This window comes from Xylona heveae (genome assembly GCF_001619985.1).
Source record: "Xylona heveae TC161 unplaced genomic scaffold L228scaffold_12, whole genome shotgun sequence".
In the NCBI taxonomy this organism is placed as follows: Eukaryota; Fungi; Ascomycota; class Xylonomycetes; order Xylonales; family Xylonaceae; genus Xylona; species Xylona heveae.
Window position 1 is genome coordinate 199,676 of NW_017264204.1, and position 20,255 is coordinate 219,930.

Here is a 20,255-nt window from a genome sequence, read left to right on the forward strand (position 1 = left end):
TCCTGTTCTCCTTCTCTTCCCTTTCTCATTTTCCTTCTCTTTTTTTTTTCTTGTCCTTTTCTCTTGTACCTTTCTCTTATCCTGTTCACTCAATTGTATTGTTCGTCACGGTTACAGTCTTGGGTACGGTATCAGGCGTCTGCTTGGTTCTTCTGGTGTCTTTTCTTCCTCTTTACCCTCCTTCTCTCTTCTTTTCCCCCTCCATCCTCCCTCTCAAAACCCCCCCTTTTTTTAATCCTCTTTAGAAATCCCACAACTCTTGTCCATTTCATCACTATTCAACTCGTCTTAAAAACGATGGTCGAAACCCTAGAGCATAAGGCATGAGGCATGTTGAATTCAACAAGGGATACGACAAAAAAAATACATCAAATGAGGAGAGTAGGATTGGATTAATTGCATTTGCATTTGCACTTCTATTTGTATTTGTATTTCCTCGCAGAGTCTCAAGAGGTGGGGGTAACGTTACGGATAACATTCAAGATTTCACAAAATACAAGATACACGCAGGGTTAGACACACAAACGGCGTTGGTCGGCCTTATTTTTTTTTTTGTTTTTTTTTTTTTTGGTTTTGGTTATTGCAAGTTTTTCTTTAAATCCCGGAAATTTTTTTTCTTCACGGTTTATCAGCTTTTCTTTTCTCCACGCCCAACCCTTCCAAACGGTCGGCGTTTTAGGGGAAGCTCTCCATGCATTGATGCACTGTCGCACTGTATTTTTGCATCCATCCTTACCATATCATGTGTAATTGTATAGCCCCGGGGTGGACTAGTTTTCATTGGCTGGTTTTATATCGATGATCCTTCTTCTGCTTGGTAAAGAAAAGAAAAATAAATGAATGATTTTAATGGATTTTGGCATACACATCCGCATCACGACCTTCTTGAACCAATTTAAAAAAGGACAGATCAAGAATGATGGCGAGTTCACAAATAGTCAGACAAACAGACAAACGACGAGAGGGCACAATATAAGATATATAAACTTTTTCTTTTCGTACGAAAAAAAAGATTAGAGACTTATGGTGTTGGGGTTGGTGTATTCTATGCACAAAATGCGAAACAGAAAAAAAAGTAGATAGAGTAGTAAAGAGACAACATTGGTGGCAGAGAAACAAAGCACAGGACAAAGCCCCTCCCAGGAGCAAAAGGAGGGATCAATCAAAGACACATACGGGAGAGAGAGAGAGAGCGCGCGCGCGTATAGAGTGATTGACGAATTGTGCAGCGAAGATACAATGGATCAAGATGGTAGTCATTCATCTTCTTCATCTCGGACCAAGCTTCTGCAGTGCCCGCGCGCCTTCTTCCTCCCATTCTTGCTTCGTAACCCACATGTTGTCTTTGTCTGCCATCTGTTTGGTCGCAAAAATATAAGCGTTAGCCAGGCCTAGGACAACCATATACATAGGAGAATGCGACAGCCAAGACGAGTAAGCAAAAAAAGGGAGTCGACTTACAATGTTGGCGAGAACGGCTCCACCCAGGAAAACCATGTGTCTTCGACGAGGAGGGTCTTCGATACGGACCTTGAATTTCTGAAAATGATACTCGATTAGCTCTGGTTGGGCTGTGCCTATCAGGTATACGTACGTTCAATCTCTCAGGATTGCCCTGCAGCACTCTTGTCAACCACAGCTGCTTCAATTCCTTCTCTAATCGACTCGGCAGGCCAGGATACATGCTGCTGCCACCGCTGAGAACAATTGCCTTGTACAAGCTACTCCGGACGTCCACGTCGGCGGCTTGGATGGTGTTGAAAAGGAACTCTGCAATGCCGGGCTGTTCGACATCTACGAGATGCGGTTGGAAGAGACATTCGGGTGCTTCGAATCGCTCGCTGCCGACGCGGATGACACGACCGTCGGGCAGAGTGTAGCTTTCCACCAGCACCGTGGTGTCCTCGCTCAGGCGTTGGTCCAGCTCGAGGTCGTACGAGACATAGCAGAGCTTCTCCTTAATCTGACGAACGGTTTCAAAGTCGGCAGTACGGTTGAGAGCATATCCGCGTCGAAGCAAGAGTGCGATGAGATTCCGCGTCACGTCACGGCCAGCGACATCGAGTCTGCGGGTGAGGTGGTTGAGAACAGTGGATTCGTAAACGGGGACAATATGCGTGACACCGTCACCAGAATCGACAACGACACCACTGCTCAAACCTATGAAACACAAAATGAGCATCGTGACGGTCTTCTTGGCGGAGATATTACTACAATTACCCACCTTGAGCATAGAGGGCCAAGACAGCCTGAATGGCCACGTAGACACCTCCAAAGTTATACCGCTCGAACATGACCTCGCACATCTTTTCCCGGTTTTTGAGAGGGTTCATCGGCGGCTCGGTCAGCAGAATCTTGCGTCCGGTGGTATCAATCCCCATCTTCTCATAAAAGGTAAAATCCCAGAGGTGTTGCATATCATCCCATCTCTTGACGATACCATTTTCCATCTACATGTGACAAAGCCAAACCGTTAGCACCAGTATGCAATATCAAATACCGCTTTCAATGAGCCTAGCAGCTAGTCACGTCCAAAAGTCGAGATGATCATTCATACCGGATAGGTGATTTGAAGCATCGAGCGAGCGGCGGCTGCTTCGTCTCCGCACATGATATCTTTGACAACTATATCGCCATCGCGTTCTTCGGATCGCAGAATTGGTCGACCGACAATGGAAGGGTATTGGTGGTCCGGGAAGTTCTGCCACCGCGGTCAGCATCCAGTGAGCCTCTAAGGAGGGGGTGAGCCAGGAGCTCCTTGTGCATACCTGCCCCGCGTATCCTGCCTTGAGGAATCCGGTTCCTCCATCGAGGACTGTGAAGAAGTATATTAGTGAGATAGATGCTTTCAATGTATAGATTGAAATCCATACCAATCGGGGCGTCCGCCATGTTTAATTATATTCTGTAGGTAGAAGAAGCGTCGGCGCACGACGTAGGTGTTGATATCCACAGCTCACATAGGTCGGTCGGCTTAGCAGCCGACGTCGACGTACACCTACGGCATACCACAGCGGCAATAGCCGCGGTCGGGGGTCGGGCCGCCCTGTACGAATCTTCCCCCATTGTTTTGCTCCATTCCCCAGAGCTGTTCTCTGGGTAATAGTGCAATACTGAAGATTTCTATTCTTGATCCTATGTTTGCTCTTTTACGCGCCATATTATTATGTATAAAGATTGTATCATTTAATCAAAACAGAAAAATTTTGGTATGGTATCTATTCCATACAAAGAAAACTCGTATATCATAGCTATGCATTGTCCCATGTCGAGAAAGCAAACATGCAGTCCATTTCCATCTGGGAATTAAACAGTCTCCGAGACCATTTCCATTACGAAATTGTCAAGATTATAGACGTCCGCGATCAGCGTCTTCCTTTCCACCGAGATCACAAAAAGCTTTAAACGTCGTAAATGGAACTTCCGACGTGCTTTCCAAGACACACTCCGCTGTTGCGCCCACGAAGAAGACATAACCTGGCTTGACTTCTTCCACTTTGGGCCCAACTCTGATTTTTCCTTCTCCGCCCGTACAGATGAAAATACTAGGACCTGCGATAGGCTCAAAAGTGGCCTTTGCATTGGCCTTATTAAGCTCTGTCTTGACGACACTGAACTCATCAATCGGTGGGTCATAAAGTATGGATGATGAATTCGATGAGTAGGCGGCCGCAGAGAGCGTGACGTATGGATAGTCAACAGGATGCATCTTCTGCTCAGAAATTGGAGCATATGAGTAGGTGAGAGTAGAGACAAGAGTGTCAACGTCCTTGAACTTTGGTGTAAAGCCAGCACGGATGACATTGTCCGACGAAGCCATGCATTCGATGATATCTGTAAAATGTATTAGCCAGGAGCCCAAAAATGGTCCTTGTGTGGCCCAGAAACCGTACCTCCGCTCAAATAGGCGTGGATGTCGTCGGCCTTGAGGAACATGGCTTCTCCAGGTGCCATCTTGATGTAATTGAGGAAGAACAGAACGAAGAGACCAATATCGCCCGGAAATTGGCCGTTGAGCCGAATAACGAGATCTGCAAGCTCCTGGCCATCGTTTGATGGTCCACCGTCACCCGCGAAATTGTTTCCGTCCTTCTCTGCGGAGCTGATAAGCTCCTTCGCTGCAGACTCAATTGAATCCTGGTCGGATTTTAGGAGCGCTGCAAAAGCCTCTCTGAGAGCCTGCTTGTTCTCTGCTTTATCCGACTCCGATTCCGAGGTTTCACGTCCCTGAATAGTCGCCTCAAATTGTTTCGCGTTCGATTCTCCCACGAGCCGTCGGAGCGGAGGCACAGTGGCTAAGAAATGGGAGATCTCGGCAAGCGGGCGAAAGCCGCAAAGTCCGTCAAATTTTGTGATGGCAATGGTCATTTCCGGCTTGTGATTGTCATCTGTGAATACGTCAGTACATAACTCTTCACAATTCTTTTGACTCTTTCAATGCATACCCGGGTAGTTCTTTGGATCTTGTTTGTGTAATTGTTCTGCCAGTGACTTGTTCGGGTGCGCCTGAATACTAAGAGCTTTTCGAATTGACAGGACCTTAAAAAGAAATGGGAGTTTGGGGCCAAATCGCTTGCTGATATCTTGTGACATCAAGGCCTGGTTGTCTTGCACAAGGTCCAGAAGTGTTCGCTTGGTCTCGAGATCCCGCGACGGAAGTGAAGTGTGTGTTCCCATCCATAGCTACACAAAGTAAGTATGTATTTCCAATAGCTGAAGACAGTTTCCAAGATTCTCAATTCCTACCTCTGCGTAGGGCTTCTCAGACTCAATGGAGAAGTCATCTGAGGGAGTTGCGGAGGCAAACCTGGCGGCCGCAGATTCCTGGCCCACCTTGCCTGTGATGATTAAGTTTGCGATCCTGTAGTAATAAGATTCATAGTCGACAGTCTCTTCTTACCCCAGTCGTAGCTATTCACCCCTGATCGCTGTTAGCCCAAGGACCGTCGTAGAAACCCTAGTAAATCCACTTACCGCATTGCAGGCGGATCAGAGAAACTTGCATGGTCGATGCCCAAATTCAAATGGTTTTTATATCAATAGAACGTCTCTAAAGCGTCTCAAAGAAAATGAAGATTGGAGTATACGGTAACGACCTATATAAGGGACTTCTGGGACAAGAAGTTTGAAAATGGGCAGGTGGGATGATTACAGGCCCTTTTCGTATTCTTAGTACTACTCATAGTGACGCGGGACAGTCAAGAGAGACGTAATAGCCGGGTAATTAGAAGGAGGAACCCCTTCGTTCCCGCACTAACTAGTTATTACCTGTCCCGATGATTTGACTGGATCCCACATTTTCGGATGCGGCGGTGTCACATCGATGTCAGTTGCCCTTTGCGGCATTATCCGACATGGCCCCTCCACTCCGCCTTAAACCCCTTGCATCTTAGATCTTTCTTCGCTTCATTTTGGTCTATTCCCCAAGAGGCATAGCCACCAAAGGGCTCTCCCTGGCCCCAACTGCGAACCCGCATTTTGACGGCATCTCTCCCCCCCAGTCCCTTTGACGACCTGACTGATGGCGATGTGAAATTACAATTTGAAACGGCAACAAATCACAAGATGGCTGCCCGAAATAGACCGCGTGGTCTAGTCAAAGAAGACGTCGCTGATGCTCATGAAGAGCGAAATATGTGGAATCAAATTGTGACCGACATGAAGAAGCTCAAAGCCCTGCATGCACGTGCCGCCGAAGTCTCCAAGTTGATCGTCGAGACGGAAGAGCGACTGGCTGAACAAGGAAGTAAGCATTTATTTTTTGAACCTTGGTACTTTGATATTTGTGATTTTATTACTATCTCAATTTATGTCTTTTCATTGAATCATTCGCAATCTACAACCTTACTGAGATGTATTCCATCCATGTTGCTATCTGTTCGTATCACAATTCTTTTTTCTTGCGTGTTGATACCCTTTTTGTTTCTTTTTTCGTACCCCTTGCATCGTTTTGCAACCTCGAATTCTTCTTCAGTCGGTCAGATTTCCCGCTGTTTGAAAGTTTCCTGTTTCCTACTTTCACTCTATCACATATACTAACTTGATTCGATTAGCACCAACTGTGGCTGAGATTGACTCGTTGCAACATTTGTATCGAGAAGGGCTCAAATTAGCAGAGGAGGAGCAAAAAATTCTCAAAGAGGAACCAAATGATGTGGTTAAAAATATAAGCATCCTTACTGCGCTTCGGAGCGCCAGTGAGACAGATCCGCCGCGCTCAAGTAACCCTCTTAAGCCCCGTAATCCCAAGCGAAGGCTTGAGACAGACGGGGCGGGAGACTCTCCTGGTCCTTCCTCTGGGACTTCCAGTGCTGGTCAACGCTTCAAAGGGTCCAATGGTAGAAGTACCTCTGTTCCGTTCGGAAGAGAGGGCCGCGAGGTCACTGTGAAACTGGAGGATGGCGCGGAGACACCCAAAAACCCGTTTGCTGAGAAATATGGGCAGCTGGTTGTTGGTGCTGATGTGGCCTATAAACAGAGCAAAGCAAAAGGCGTTGAGGGAGACTGGATCCAGTGCAACATATCAGCCGTTCTTGGCGAAGGCAACAAGCGGCGGTAAGTCCGTCCCATAGTTTTCAAAGATCTATGGATTAACGTGATTCAAGATACGAGGTGCAGGATGCCGCGCCGGAGGATAACGGCGCACCAGCTGCCACTTACAAAACTTCCGCAGCCTCGCTGATCGTCATCCCAGCCCAGGGTACCCCGCTGCCGGAATATCCAAAAGGCAAGCAAGTCCTCGCTCTGTATCCGGACACTACTACCTTTTACCGAGCAGAGGTGATGCGAACTAAGAACAATACCTGTGTGCTTAAATTTGAAGGTGAAGACGAAATCAACAAGGAAATGGAAGTAGACAGGCGCTTTGTGCTGGATGTGTCCAAATAATTGTTGCACGCGAAGGGAAGGTTAGAATTCGCACGGCGGCGTTGGTCGTATAGGATTTCACAAGAGTTTTTGCTCACTTTTGTCTCTCTTGAAAATTTCCCGGGATCGGAGTCTTCAGGACGAAAAAATTCGTTGTAAATGTTTGGATATTAAATACCCACTATCACGTCATCTATTGTAGTTGCTTCAGGTCGCAGGAATGATGAATTTGTGATTGTATTACCTTCAATCCAGTACTTCAAATGTTCTTGAAAAGAGACCGTATAATCATTTCTGATCATTGTCTCTTCTGCAGGCTCCTAACTTTTCATGACGCATCATCCTCAGGGGTGCAGCCCTCAGCTGATAAGGGTCCAAGAAATGCATACAATACTCCGGTCCCATGTCGGTGACACGCGAAGGGAGCCTTAACTAGCGATTAAGGCCGCCACTAGAGACGACCAGTGACATCTTTGGCGCAACGTGACGGAGTTTCGCGCCAAATAGCCGAAGCCGATGCGCGCTCCAAGCCCCCTTAATTATTTCTCATCCTTTCAGGAGATTAAGCTGTCCAAGCAACCAGATTATTATCCCTGAACGGGCTTTCCGTCTACCCCCGTAACCCATTATCCAGATCAGATTGGTTGCACCCCGCTAAGCTTCTCCTCAAGAATCCCACAGTCCAGTCGCGCAGATTCTGATTGTCTTACAATCCTCTGCTCTGGATACACTCACGAGTCAACACTTATCTTCAAAAGCATAATCCGTGTTACAGCGGCACCGGACCTTGTGGGACCTGAGCACCTTACGCAATATTCAATATCAATTAACGATTCTTGACGACTTCACGCCACTACTGTCTTTTCTTCTGAAAAGGATCGGGATCTAATCAGTACTTGACTGCGCAATTGTGCAGTAATTCTTTCGAGTGACAATTCATTTTACACAACCGTCACCATGGGTGGGCAAATTTCCAAGATGATGAACAAGATCTTCGGATCGAAAGAAATGCGTCTTTTGATGCTTGGTCTGGATGCTGCTGGAAAGACAAGTAAGCAAAAAGAGCATTCCCCAATTGCCCGGGTGACATGGTTTAGAGGCCCGTTTATACCCCTCCCACCGGGATCTGAACTCATCATTAGAGGGGGATATCAATTGCTAATTACTACGTACAGCTATACTCTACAAGCTCAAGCTTAATCAAGACGTTACTACGATACCCACTGTCGGCTTTAACGTCGAGACTGTCACCTACAAGAACGTCAAGTTCAACGTATGGGATGTTGGTGGACAGGACAAGATCCGGCCTCTCTGGCGCCATTATTTCTCTGGTACGCTGCGAGCACCCCGACCCTTTCCTTTCTGTGTATCTACATTTCTGCTGTAGTTATAAATCCCTGGGCCATGAGCGGCATGCCACGAAGACGCTAATGCTGACAAATACGCCTCACAGGAACTCAAGGATTGATTTTCGTCATTGACTCGAGCGACCGCGACCGGATTGATGAAGCGCGACAGGAATTGCACCGCATCATCTCAGATCGAGAAATGAAAGAGGCTCTTCTCCTAGTGTTTGCCAACAAACGGGACATTAAGGGTGGTATGTGAAGATTTTAGCGGAATTTTAATGCTTCTTACTAACGGGCGATATCAGCAATGGACCCTGAAGAGGTCAAGCAGCGACTACAACTCGAGAAACTGAGAGACCACACCTGGTTCGTTGAACCTAGCTGCGCCATTACAGGCGAAGGTCTTTTTGAGGGTCTTGTAAGTCAATCCATGTTCCTCCCGATTTTACCTACCTGAGTGACTTTGTCACCGCAATCCTCCCATCGAACCTTTAAATTCGAACATTTATACTAATTACACTCCACCTTCTAGGGATGGCTATCTGAGCACGTCAAGCTCCAGGCCGCCAGGCAAGGGAAATAAACTTTTTACTGTATTAATACTCAGCTTGGAGTCTTCGGCCCCCTCGATCTGACTGCGGACATCGTCATTCATCTTTCCGCGGTCACTCATCAATCACAGCAGTGCGGCTTCAACGTTTCCTGTACCATATGATTTCACACTTCGGCATCTAGACAGCTACCAGCTTCTTCTTCTTCTTCTTCCTTACACGCAGTTCATCCACAGCGCTGCGGTAATGAGCGGAAGCGAAAGGACGCTGTCTGCGGACATCGGCTACACATGACGCTTTTATCATGCGCCAGATGCTTGCTACTTGTTTTATTTCAACCAACCCCTCATAGTCTTTTAATCTTCCTTTCTTCGCCTTTTGCTACTCTTTCTCCGGCATCTTATTCTACCATACTGGCATTGTAATAATACCCCTACTTTACTTCTTTCACTTCTTACAGGGGGTAGAGCGGCGAGCTTCTTCAAGAGACGGCATTTACCTTCAGTATGTTGTTGTTCGTCTTCTTTTGCTACGCCTCTTCTACCTAAATTTCCCAATGTTCGATCAACCTGCTACTACCCCCCCATTGTATTTGTCAACCACTGATACCACGCTTCTGTTCATTCGTTATTTTCCAAATTCGCAGCATACAGAGCTCGCGCCCTGTACCAATACTGCATATCACACTTTTTTTTCTCTCATGCCTCTACCTCTGTCGCAGCTTCCGGGCGTTGCGGCAGAGAAATCGGGCCTGCTGTCAATTCGAGTCGGTCATAAGTCATCGAAAAATACCCCTTTTCCACTTTTTTTTATTATGGCTCCATCCAATTGAATAGAAATAGAAATGAAATTTTTCGTGCGAGACCTGCCATTTCACATCGGGCTTAACATGCCATTATTTCTTGTACGACAGTCAAGACGCCATGCCTCCATGGCGCTAGGCATCTATTACTCTCTCTCTCTCCACCTATCAGAATATCCATCACACATTATAGCTCGCAGTAAAATATATCTTACAATACTCTTGCTTTAATTGAAAACGCCTTACAGGGTACCCAGCCCAATCCTTAAGACACAGAAACAACGCCATTGGCCCATTATTATTTTTCCCCCTAAACCGGGATTTCTCCACAAACTAGCCCGTTGCTTTCCGACTCACGCACATCCACACATGTCAACGCAATACAACGACTCTCACGCAATCGCTCGAATGCGTTCTCTCAAATCCGCTCCTTCTGACCCAGGCAGCATTCCCCAGCCCTCTCCCACCTCACCCACTATCCTTGCCGGGCGTCCGCCAACCACACTCCCACTCGGCACAACCATACCCGCGGGCAACACGGCGCCATCGAGAACCTTGACGCCGTCTTTGATGATGCAGAATTTCCCCAGCACCGCGCCCGCTCCAATCACCACGTGGTTCCCGATACTCGCGGCCTCGACCACCGCGCGCTCGCCCACAAGCACGTGGTCCCCTATCTTTTGCGCCACGTACGTGTATGTCCCTCTGTGCAGGCGCGAGGGCGGCCGGATCAGCGCCGAGGGGGCAATGACTGAATAACGGCCTATGGAAATGGCGATTTGAGGAGGTTGCGCTGCTGCGGGTGCAGATGGGGTTGCTGTTGATGTTGATGTTGAACCGGATGTGCCGCCGGGAGCGGACGTGGAAGTAGAGGTAGAAGGGGATGATAGCCGATGCAAGTCCCCGCGCAGACAGGCTTCTGTCTGAATGGCAGTGCGGCCGCCGAGAATGATATGTGGAGTCCCAAGAATAATAGACCGGCGGGATACTTTGTTGCCGGTGTCCTAGTAGACAGCGAGTTAGAAAAATGTGTGGAAAACGTGGGGAATACACGGTGTATGTGTTTGTGAGGACGAATTAAAGGTAGATATGAAATAGTACCGTACAGTTTCAATGTATTCCGATTTAGGCGCTTTGGGAGGCATTGTGTCGACTTATGTTGGTGCGGTCGATCGGGGGTAGAGGTATCAGATCTTGATTCGAGTGATGGGAAAACTTAAAGATACGGATCTGGACCAAGCAAAATTAATTAAGTAGGAAGAAGAGAACCGTCGACGGTAAGAGCGTATGATATGCGCGTCGATATTTTGCAAGATCAGTAGAAATGTTCAAGTGATGACATTGGACGTTGGAGGTTAGGATAACTCCGATAGGACCCTGGGTTGTGGTTCTGCCGCGTTTTTGTTTACGTTTGCCGAAGGCGGTGAGCCCAGGGACCGCCGAAACAGGTGGGAAGCTGCAGGTGCAGGTGCAGGACATATTGGCTTTTTGCAAGTATCGCTGTAAACAAGCTGACGATTTGTAAAATTTATAAAACGAAAAATTCTGCTTAAGGGATTTTCTGTGCATTAAATTATATAGTTCTCAATGATATCTAGATCTAAACTTTTATTGCGCGTTAAATCATACCAACTTTTATGACGAGTCTGCTGACGGTGCTATCTAAAAAGTATAAATAGACAGAAATCCCGGCTGTCCAAGCAGCCCCGTTAATATACTATTCCTTCTCTATGCTCGATTTTAAAAATCAAATTATCGAGCTTTATATCTGGAAAAAAGAAATGAAATGCTATAGCTTTCAAAGTTTGTGTTCGCGCCAACAGAGGGCGATAATGGAGCCGAAAAAGGTACAGCAGAGGGAGACAACTGCGACACGGTTAGTTGAAGCACAAATACTGCAAGACTCCTGTGAAAGATAAATCGAAATCAGACAGAGGCGGTTTGAACGTACAGTGTGTTTTTTCGAGGCTTTCCACGTATGCTTGAACGACGATTCGGCTTGCCCCATCTTTGAGATGCTTCATGTTACTAATGTCTGAAAGGACATCCCGGATTATCTTCAAAGTATATAGAGTCAGCTCGGCTCGAGCAAAAGTAAAGTATCATGTCGGTCCAATCATACCTTGTCTTTGTCCGCATAGCCATCCAGTCCCTTCTGCAGGCGAGGCTTCAAACAACTCTGCAGGACAGCATTGACAATGCTTAAGCCAGTCACTGTTCCAATGCTGTTGCTAAGATAGACCCCAGCCGCAGCGATGGCCATGAACTTGGTGTCGACACCAGCGCCAAGGCCTACAAATACGGAAGACATGGCGACACCAGTTCCGAACCCGCAGGGGAAAATATACAAAGACTCAAGGATGTTCGTATGGCCATGCCATCGAAGAATAAGCAAAAGATAGCCAAAAGATGCTAGTAGAGTTGCGGTCACGGTAAGGGCCTTGTATCGTCCAGTTCTAATTCAACTGTTAGCATGCATCTGGACTAGAGGTGAAGATATCTGCTTACCTCTTGATGAAAAAACCAGCACACAATGCACCCACTGCATTACCAGCCACAGATGGGAAGAGATGTACTCCGGCATTCGTGGCAGACGCATTCTCTGTGACTTGAAAGTAGAGAGGAATTGTAAACATCATCTAAAATGCGTCAGTCATTAGCTGACATGGCATAGGTAAGATAGTAGAATCACTTACTCCAAATTGGGCTGCGCTCTGCAAAACCATGATCAGGTAAGCAGATGCGATATCACGATTGACGAGGAGGTGCAGCGGGAAGATTGGTTGTTTTGCCCAATATGACTCGACAAGGACAAAGACAATTCCGAAAAAGAGGGACGCTCCAAAGGACCCTAGGACGAGAGGATGGGTCCAGGGAAACTTGTGGCCGCCAAGATCCAGAGCGAGCACAAAGTTTACAATCGTCAATGCAAGTGTTAAAGCACCAAGAATGTCGACTGACTTGAGCTTCTCACGTATATTCTTTTGCTCTTCATCCTTTTGCTGCCGCTCTTTTATGAAACAAAATACGAGAAAGCCGGCAACCAGCGTGACAGGTATCTCAGAAAAGAAGGACCTAGAAGTATGTCAGCGTACCGTTGAAAGAAAATTGCACCCACTGCCTACCATCGCCAGCCTATTGTATCTGCCAAAAACCCTCCAATCGGCCCGCCGAGACTTCTCCCAGTGGTAGCCACAACGTTCACATAACTCCTCCATGAAGCTACCTCGCGCATCGAGACCAAGTCTGTTGTCCAAATTAGTAAAGGCAATGCCTAAGGTGTGTGATTGCTTTACCAGTGATGAGGATTGATACGAGTGAAGTCATTCCCGCCGCTCCGGCACCTGCAATCGCTCGTCCGAGGATGACCAACCACATTGTGTTTCCTAACCAGCTACGGTCGTAAGTCTTTATAGCTAGAGAGAATCATTCCATTTGGAACATACCAAGTAGCTGCGCCAATGCTAAAAAGAGAATACGCCGTTAAGAGCATATTTCTCCGACCGAAAATATCGCTGAATCTTCCATACTATCGAGACAGTGAGCATATTGGTCTTATGTCTTTAACCTCAACCAAGATGACATACGATCGGTTGCATAGCACATGTTGCCAGTAAGGAGCCGCTGACAAGCCAGCCCGAGGATTCCAGGTCATCGAATTGGGAGGAAATAAGACTGTTCGTTGCCAAAACAATGGAGCCATCGCAATTGGAAAGAAAAACTCCTACTATATGTCAGATATGCCAATCAATTGAAAGAAAGTACCCTCGTCTTTCTGAACATACCAAGTAGCAAGACAGATATCACACCGGCAAGACTGCGTGCAGGTTTTTGTTCTGTGTCAGCCGGCTTCAGGGCCGGTTTATCGCCCACGGCCTCTATATCAGTAGCGTTTGTGCCATAGCTCCCCGCCGATCTTCTGTAACTTTCAGTATCCGCATCATAGTCCTCCTCGGCCTCAGGGAGTATGCTTCCTGCAGTTACGTGATTTGGCAAGAGCTGCGTGTGCTCATCATTGTGCACCTGCATGATTAATATTTTGCCCCTTGTCGCAGGAATATGTTTCACCTGGAACTAAACGCCAAAAAGCATTTTCAGGTCATGTTTGAAAGGCTAAATTCTTCTAAAAATTTCTCACTTGTCTAAATGTCCGTAGCCAATAAGAGCCGTCAATTTTATTGGAGGACCCGTATGCATGGCTGTGACAACTTAATAAGACCAGAGACATTGACACAATGAAAGCGAGTATTGCGCAATCGCCTTCCACATGGCGCGGGGTAAATCAACCCTGGTCAAGAGCATCTGTGCATTGTATGACAGGCTTCAGATATTTGTTTTTCTTTTTTGGTAAATAGATCGACGTTCTTAGCAGCTGCATCATTATCGGAAAAGTCAAATGCAGACGAAAGCTTCGTCTGTGGTTGAAGTCGCAAGACCTTAAATACTTTCGGGGCGACGATCACGAAACAACATCGGAGTATCGCAAGCGATGAGCAGTCCCGTCAGATATTGAATACCCAGGCATTTCAGAACCAGATATTTCCGCAATAAATTTGATGTAATCACTGGGTTGTTAAATTCAATCCATTTATTTTCTTTCTTCTTCTTTTTTTTCTAATATTTTGTTTTATTTTTTCCCCCCCTCTGACATTACAAATCATCTATCACTCTCTGTCATGCTTAATTCATTGTGATATTTTATGTGTAGAGATGTCCGGTTGATAATGTGGGATTTCAATGCAGAGTCATGTCGTTAGTTTTGTTCTAATCAGTTCCAATACTATTCTTCTTCTATTCTTCCAGACGCAATTTAGGTGTTAATTTCGAAAAAAAAAAAAAAAAAAAGAAAAAGAAAAAGAAAAAGAAAAAAAAAACAAGATTTTAAAGGGACTGTACTCTGAACGCTGTACCTGCGGACACAAAATAGAGAAGAATCACTCCCATCAGTGCCAGGTCCACCAATAAGTTTGTGAGTCAAAGCGTCTTATAGGGACTTTATAGGGACTACACCCACTCGCTCCAGCGCAATCCGTCTCTGTACATCAGCGCCTGCTTGGGACCCTCAGCATCGAGTATGTATCCCGGTTCGCATCGTGAGAATTCCACTTTAGCTTGCTCCTCTACATAAAATTGGTCAAATACCGAATCCAATGCATCCCACAAAGTGTTCACGTTGCCTGCAGGGTGCAGAACCCTCCACGGATGTATGCATTCATCGCGTTTGCATGACTTGAGTACTAGAAGAAGGGCATCAAGTCGTGCAGCTACTTTGAGCAGCGGGAAACCTAGCAAGGAACTCGAAGAGCTATCTGAAGCGTGGCCCTCAGAAGGGTCGAGCAGATTATTCATTTGGTATGGATCATCCTGACAAGTGAGCAAAATGGTAACAACAAGACGGAGTCGTGATCGGCAATTACCTCAAGATTGTAAAGTTCATGCTCATTGTTGCACCATACCGAGTAATGAATATTGTATCCTCGGCCAATCAAACGGAGAGCCTTGTATGTATTGTTCGCATGCAGCGCTAAAATAACATGAGCAATTAGTAATGGTATACGCAGTAAAAATTCCCAAGTCCAGCTCACCGAAATCCGGCTTTTTCAGGACATAGTCACCCTCTTCTATCCCGTAGCCCCAAAATTCCACGTTTACATGCTCGTGCCTCCCAGTTTTTGCTTGATCAATGCTTGCTCTTGTTATCGGGATAGCAACGCCATCAAAATCCTCCTTTGGCTCAACGCCAAGAAGCTTAAGAAATGTGGGAGCAAGGTCTGTGTGTGAGGTAACCACATCTGCAACTTCACCTTCAGGTACGCCGGGACCTCTAATAATAAGGGGTACATTGATGTCTTCCTCGAAACTGCATTCTTTTCCGGGCTGCAATCTATGTTGACCAATATGGTATCCGTTGTCACTCGTGTAAATGATATAGGTGTCCTGCAGAATATCATACTCTTCGAGGCGCGATATCAATCCATCAATAATTTCATCGACTGCCTGTAAGGCGCGCAGACGAGAGCGATAAAAGTGATCGTTGTACGCAACATTTTCCTCATCCTGACGTGGAAGTGATCGGATCCAGCTGACTGAGCTTGCCTGATTTTCACATCAGCTTCTGTGATAATTATACACAAAACATTATTCGTTACCTTCTCTGGGTTGAAGTTTTCTGTCCTTGGAATATGCGCATCCTGGAATAGATTTCTATGTCGTTCCGCCGGAATTGGGGCAGTCATTTGGAATGAATGCTTGCCGCCTTCTTCTGAAACATTGCCCTCTGAGATTTTAGCATTACTGTGAGGTGCAATTGGTGCAATGGTTAGGACAAAAGGGTTGTCCTCAGAAACAGCATCATCCAGAAAGCCAAACGCTTTCTCGGCCAATATGTCGGTCGAATACTCGCCCTCACGGCTGATGGGTTGCTCTCTGTTTCGTTGCCAGGTACTATTTAGATACTCATACGTATGTGGATCTAGCAAAAAGTCCGACCCGGTGAAGCCAGCCGGATAAGGGGAGGCATAATTTTCGAGGTTATGGGAATTAAAGAGTTTCCCGGTATAATACGTGTTATATCCGGCAGCTTGCAGCCAGACAGGTAGATAATCTTCGTTTAATCCTTGACTGACGAATTTTGGATATCCACCTGAAGCATGTTTCAGTATTATTCAATTGCGCGATCATGTCGACTGGGCATACCATATGGTGGTGACACATCCGTAACGTTTGTGTTGTGTGCAGCCTTCCCTGTCCAAAGAGATACACGTGATGGACAACATATAGCAATGGTGCAATAGTGCCGGCGGAAGAAGGTGCCACGGTCAATTAGATGCTTCTGCAAAAAGGGTTGATAATCTAGAGATTGAAGATGTAGATCTTGATCATCTGTTAGAATAAAGACGATATTTGGTCTTTTGACGTTATCGTGCTTGAGTTGAAGCGGTCGCTGGTCAGCCAGGGCCAGCGAGAGAAGAGCAGCTCCGGCCCCAAGCAGCGCAAGAGACAAAGTCTTCATTTTTGACCGCAAAGTTGAGCTGCGGCATGATAAGAAGGGATCTCTGCTCTATTGAAGGTATATTATTCAGATGCATATTAACATGAGTCCAGTTCTTAGGATTTATTTTGCCGATGTCGAATATTGCGTGCGTCGTAGGGACATTGCGCCATTGGATCCCCGTTAAAGCTTATCGTTGTCTTATAAGAGGCGAGCTTCCGTTCTATCCAGGCAGTTGTTATTTAAGCACCATTCACCATAACAATGTTCATCACAGAGTTTGAAAACTCGATTTTAGAGAAACCTTAACATTCCCTATCGTCTGAAATTTGTCTATATCACGGCTCCCCCGGCCAGATCAGATTCGCGACCTCTCTTACTGATTTAAGCTTCTTAATCATGGCTTCTTTGTCGATATCGTTTCCGAGAGCGATACTCGCAAAGCCAGACTGCGGACTGACGCCCATGCGCCCCAATGCTTTGCTCCTGGTCTCGCTGTTGCCCTCTGCAATAATGTCGGCGGCCTGCCATACACGCTCTTTCATTTTTTCTGGATCCTCTAACTGTGGGAGTTTAGATGATATCACTCCGAGGATCACGTTTTTGTCTTTGGGAAGTGCGGCGAGTGGCTCAAACCCACCTGCACGAGGCGTGTCATACTCAAGGTAAAATGTATCAACATTCATGGTTTGGAAGAGCTTTTTGGCAACCCTGTCGTAGCCACCTTCAGAGAAATGACGACCTCCAATGAAATTCTAAGGATCATTGGTTAATGAAATGAGTAGCGCATAATTTTGTAGAGCAGGCTCTTACTCCGCGACAGATGTGCACGCCGACATGCATATCCGCCGGCCGTTTGCTAATGCAGGAGTTATATAATGCAATGTAGACATCAAGAAGCGCTTCCGGTGTCCTGGTATTCTTTTAATCCTTTGCCCAGCCTGCTAGCATTTTTTCGCAACAAAAGTCTTTTCGAATCAGCAAAGATGGTATAACCCCTGAAAGTGTGATGGTAGTCGTCACGTACAGGCAAGATTCGGATCATCGAATTGTATGTTTCGAGCCCCATGTTCATACAGAGTTTGCAGCTCATTTTGGTATGCAGATGCAATGTCAGCAAAATACTGGTCATCATTACTGTACACCTCTTTTGGGTATGCGCGACCTTCTCGATAGCGCATGTGGTACCATTCTGGCGCCGGCAGGGTGATTTTACATTCGTGCAACCTCTTGGCTGATACGATGCTTCTGAGGTAGTCCCACTCTCTCAAATACGTGCTTCCTACATGCTTGATTTTTCCTGTACACAGAAGAGTCTCGTGGATTTCAGAGTCTGCAAAGGGAGCAACATCTGGCATATAGTCGCGAGATATTTCCCACGGAGGATTTTTAACCTGCTCAAAACCTTCAAGACCCGGGAAGAGTGAGCCCCAAACCAAGAAACGCCTGCAATAATTGTTTTAGTGGAAGCAATCTCCAAAATACAACGTAGGCGTGTTGGCGGAGCGGAGCGGGGCGGAGACGACAGGATTGCGGATGTAAACATATTCAATACTTGTACTCTCCATCGCTAATTGCATGGAGTCCGAGCGACAATTGAAGCTCGACAATCTCCTTGACAGCTACATCTTCCAGCCCATACAGCTCATCTTGCGACAGTTTCCCTTCCTCAAGGGCTTGTCGTGCCTTGAGCAGGTCGTCGGGGCGAAGTAACGATCCCACGTGTTCCGCACGAAACGGTGACTTTCGACGCAGATTTGCCTTCAAAGACATGGTAAGACTTCTAGGAAGGTAATTGATATTGTTTCCTCTTCTATCAATTGATGCATCTCGAAGGGTCTAAGAATCCGGTCTTTATATGTTATTTACAATATCCCTCTAATTGTTAGGTCATTATAGTGTCAAGACTCAAGTCAATGACAATTCGGCAGCCATGGTTCGGCAGTGACGTCGGGAAGGAGCTATAGCTTTTAGTATTATCTACCTACCAGCCGCTGTGCGGTCCATCTACCCCACACCTCCGCACAGCAATCGGATCGTCAATCATCGCTGATTCATTTGCCGTTGGCTCGTCTTCATATTTTCCGCAACTTCCCTTCAAAGTCAATAATGTATTTCATGGTCTCGGGAACTTTACCGTAAACGGACTGTGCTGTGATGCGATTCGTGCTATCATGCATTGCAGGCCGCCTTTGTGAACAGAGGCCCTCGAGAACCATTTAGAATGGCCGACGCATCATCGGCACACCTGCAGCACAACGGCAATTCAAGCAGAAAGCTTCGGCTAGAGAATCTGCCCTCTGAAATATGCGATCTCATACTTGCCTGTCTTGACTCTGCCGCCCCTTCTGAGCAGAGGTTCTGCGACGAGCCCACCTTTGAGCTCGTAAAATCCGACACGCGTCCGTTGAAGACCTTGTCACAAGTTTCCCGAGCCTGGCGATACTTGACTTTGCCGTGGTTATTCAGGCACGTCACGTACTGCATTACCGCAGATCCTTTCACGGAAGGTCTATATCCAACTGTGGCTTTTCATATCGGCCGAGAAGCAAGACGCCTCAACTCTTTTCTTGAGAAGCATTCTTTGCATCGCTACGTCTCTTCATTGGTCGTCTATACAACCGAAGACGTTTGCTATGGATATTTGGATAGGGAAAGTCGGATATTCACTGCAGATGAGAAAGGCGAGGCAAGTTTGGCAGATGCGCTGTGGCCTGTACTTTTGTCTTCCTTGAACCCTGATCGAGTCGTCATCCTGGCTCCTCCGTTGAGCTTGGGCTCTTTGACAGATGGCGTGCATGTGGATACGAAACATGCTTGGGCATTTGACAGTCCACTTCAGTCTCTGCAAGTTTCAAAGAAACGGCGACCCTATGGACAGAAAAGCTTGACTCACAATGGCTCAGCGGAAAGGCTCTTTGACGGCCGCCAATGGTCAGAACTTGCGGTCAACGAGGGCTCCTTTATCAGAGCTTACAGTACATACGAATATTTTCTGAAGGAAAAGCCCTCTACCATTCCGAGTCTGCACTGGCGTGCCCTCTATGGCAGCAACTTTTTCCGTCAACTGACATCCCTCCATTACAACGCAATTTTTCCATTCTACAATACCCTTGAGCTGTTCCTAAATTTGGCACGAATATGTCCGAATGTAACGCGATTAAGTATGCAATTAGCGCCTAGCCTGAAGAGCGGTTTGCTCACCAATAAGGAGCGCATTGGCACCTCAGACCTCCGAGATATGTGGATGGAGCTCGAGTCGGGCTACCAGTTGATCATCTTCGCCATCAAGGATATGACACGCGAAGGAAATCTGCGCGAGTTCAGGAGCCTAGACTATGTATCGTGGCCCGACGACCTGAAGGCCGTGTTAGATGAAGGTATCTCAGACGATACTCTAGGCTGGCAGCCCCGCGAACCGGGCTATTGGGCAACCGCTTGGCCATTCAATGCCGAACTTAGCAACTCTGTGACTACCGGAGAAGGGTGAGCAGCGGAGACATAAGCTACTCAGACTTGATGAACGGAAACACAAACTTCCAGTTCGAGAATGCCATAAACGGAAGTCGCTGCCCTTTGTTGATGGAAGGCACTATAGATTGATACCACAATCAGCGATTTCGCAAAAATTTCGACTTGACCCAATTCAATTAGTCTTTTTCGGATCAAGCGTTCAATAGCCGACCTGCTCCTGA

At 46.7% G+C, this 20,255-nt stretch overlaps 9 protein-coding genes across 9 annotated transcripts; 3 read left to right on the top strand and 6 right to left on the bottom strand.

Annotated features, from left to right (window-relative positions):
- Nucleotides 1–1,013: 1,013 nt before the first annotated feature.
- L228DRAFT_37245 (actin-like protein 2) lies at nt 1,014–3,001 on the bottom strand. Its single transcript, XM_018336532.1, has 6 exons — nt 2,874–3,001; nt 2,769–2,815; nt 2,558–2,701; nt 2,225–2,450; nt 1,595–2,160; nt 1,014–1,539 (listed from the first exon to the last, which is right to left on the bottom strand). Exons 1-6 carry the CDS (start codon nt 2,890–2,892, stop codon nt 1,270–1,272), a joined length of 1,272 nt encoding a protein of 423 aa, XP_018185179.1. The 5' UTR covers nt 2,893–3,001; the 3' UTR covers nt 1,014–1,269.
- A 153-nt stretch (nt 3,002–3,154) lies between these two features.
- Nucleotides 3,155–5,178, bottom strand: L228DRAFT_250673 (mannose-6-phosphate isomerase). Its single transcript, XM_018333388.1, has 6 exons — nt 4,975–5,178; nt 4,901–4,921; nt 4,747–4,838; nt 4,446–4,683; nt 3,894–4,388; nt 3,155–3,834 (listed from the first exon to the last, which is right to left on the bottom strand). The coding sequence occupies exons 1-6, from the start codon at nt 5,003–5,005 to the stop codon at nt 3,350–3,352; spliced, it is 1,362 nt and encodes a 453-aa protein (XP_018185180.1). The 5' UTR covers nt 5,006–5,178; the 3' UTR covers nt 3,155–3,349.
- A 345-nt stretch (nt 5,179–5,523) lies between these two features.
- Nucleotides 5,524–6,888, top strand: L228DRAFT_285573 (hypothetical protein; the record flags this gene model as incomplete). The annotated part of the gene is made up of 3 exons (XM_018336353.1): nt 5,524–5,746; nt 6,054–6,555; nt 6,606–6,888. Exons 1-3 carry the CDS (start codon nt 5,566–5,568, stop codon nt 6,886–6,888), a joined length of 966 nt encoding a protein of 321 aa, XP_018185181.1. The 5' UTR covers nt 5,524–5,565.
- Nucleotides 6,889–7,414: 526 nt separating this feature from the next.
- L228DRAFT_37300 (ADP-ribosylation factor 6) lies at nt 7,415–9,061 on the top strand. Its single transcript, XM_018336533.1, has 5 exons — nt 7,415–7,918; nt 8,043–8,198; nt 8,321–8,467; nt 8,522–8,634; nt 8,749–9,061. The coding sequence occupies exons 1-5, from the start codon at nt 7,825–7,827 to the stop codon at nt 8,797–8,799; spliced, it is 561 nt and encodes a 186-aa protein (XP_018185182.1). The 5' UTR covers nt 7,415–7,824; the 3' UTR covers nt 8,800–9,061.
- Nucleotides 9,062–9,961: 900 nt separating this feature from the next.
- L228DRAFT_233725 (dynactin subunit 5) lies at nt 9,962–10,921 on the bottom strand (the record flags this gene model as incomplete). Its single annotated transcript, XM_018330646.1, has 3 exons — nt 10,676–10,921; nt 10,408–10,573; nt 9,962–10,320 (listed from the first exon to the last, which is right to left on the bottom strand). Exons 1-3 carry the CDS (start codon nt 10,712–10,714, stop codon nt 9,962–9,964), a joined length of 564 nt encoding a protein of 187 aa, XP_018185183.1. The 5' UTR covers nt 10,715–10,921.
- A 446-nt stretch (nt 10,922–11,367) lies between these two features.
- Nucleotides 11,368–13,713, bottom strand: L228DRAFT_285576 (major facilitator superfamily transporter; the record flags this gene model as incomplete). Its single annotated transcript, XM_018336354.1, has 10 exons — nt 13,355–13,713; nt 13,157–13,293; nt 13,016–13,098; nt 12,866–12,963; nt 12,695–12,815; nt 12,266–12,644; nt 12,078–12,208; nt 11,692–12,025; nt 11,521–11,626; nt 11,368–11,435 (listed from the first exon to the last, which is right to left on the bottom strand). Exons 1-10 carry the CDS (start codon nt 13,596–13,598, stop codon nt 11,368–11,370), a joined length of 1,701 nt encoding a protein of 566 aa, XP_018185184.1. The 5' UTR covers nt 13,599–13,713.
- A 748-nt stretch (nt 13,714–14,461) lies between these two features.
- Nucleotides 14,462–16,581, bottom strand: L228DRAFT_263501 (Arylsulphatase; the record flags this gene model as incomplete). Its single annotated transcript, XM_018334496.1, has 5 exons — nt 14,462–14,933; nt 14,987–15,093; nt 15,155–15,665; nt 15,719–16,212; nt 16,266–16,581. 5 exons carry the CDS (start codon nt 16,579–16,581, stop codon nt 14,574–14,576), a joined length of 1,788 nt encoding a protein of 595 aa, XP_018185185.1. The 3' UTR covers nt 14,462–14,573.
- A 317-nt stretch (nt 16,582–16,898) lies between these two features.
- Nucleotides 16,899–18,333, bottom strand: L228DRAFT_254271 (UROD/MetE-like protein; the record flags this gene model as incomplete). The annotated part of the gene is made up of 4 exons (XM_018333817.1): nt 16,899–17,315; nt 17,374–17,462; nt 17,588–18,006; nt 18,116–18,333. The coding sequence occupies 4 exons, from the start codon at nt 18,331–18,333 to the stop codon at nt 16,899–16,901; spliced, it is 1,143 nt and encodes a 380-aa protein (XP_018185186.1).
- A 451-nt stretch (nt 18,334–18,784) lies between these two features.
- Nucleotides 18,785–20,050, top strand: L228DRAFT_241393 (hypothetical protein; the record flags this gene model as incomplete). Its single annotated transcript, XM_018331326.1, has 1 exon — nt 18,785–20,050. The coding sequence occupies one exon, from the start codon at nt 18,785–18,787 to the stop codon at nt 20,048–20,050; it is 1,266 nt and encodes a 421-aa protein (XP_018185187.1).
- Nucleotides 20,051–20,255: the final 205 nt, after the last annotated feature.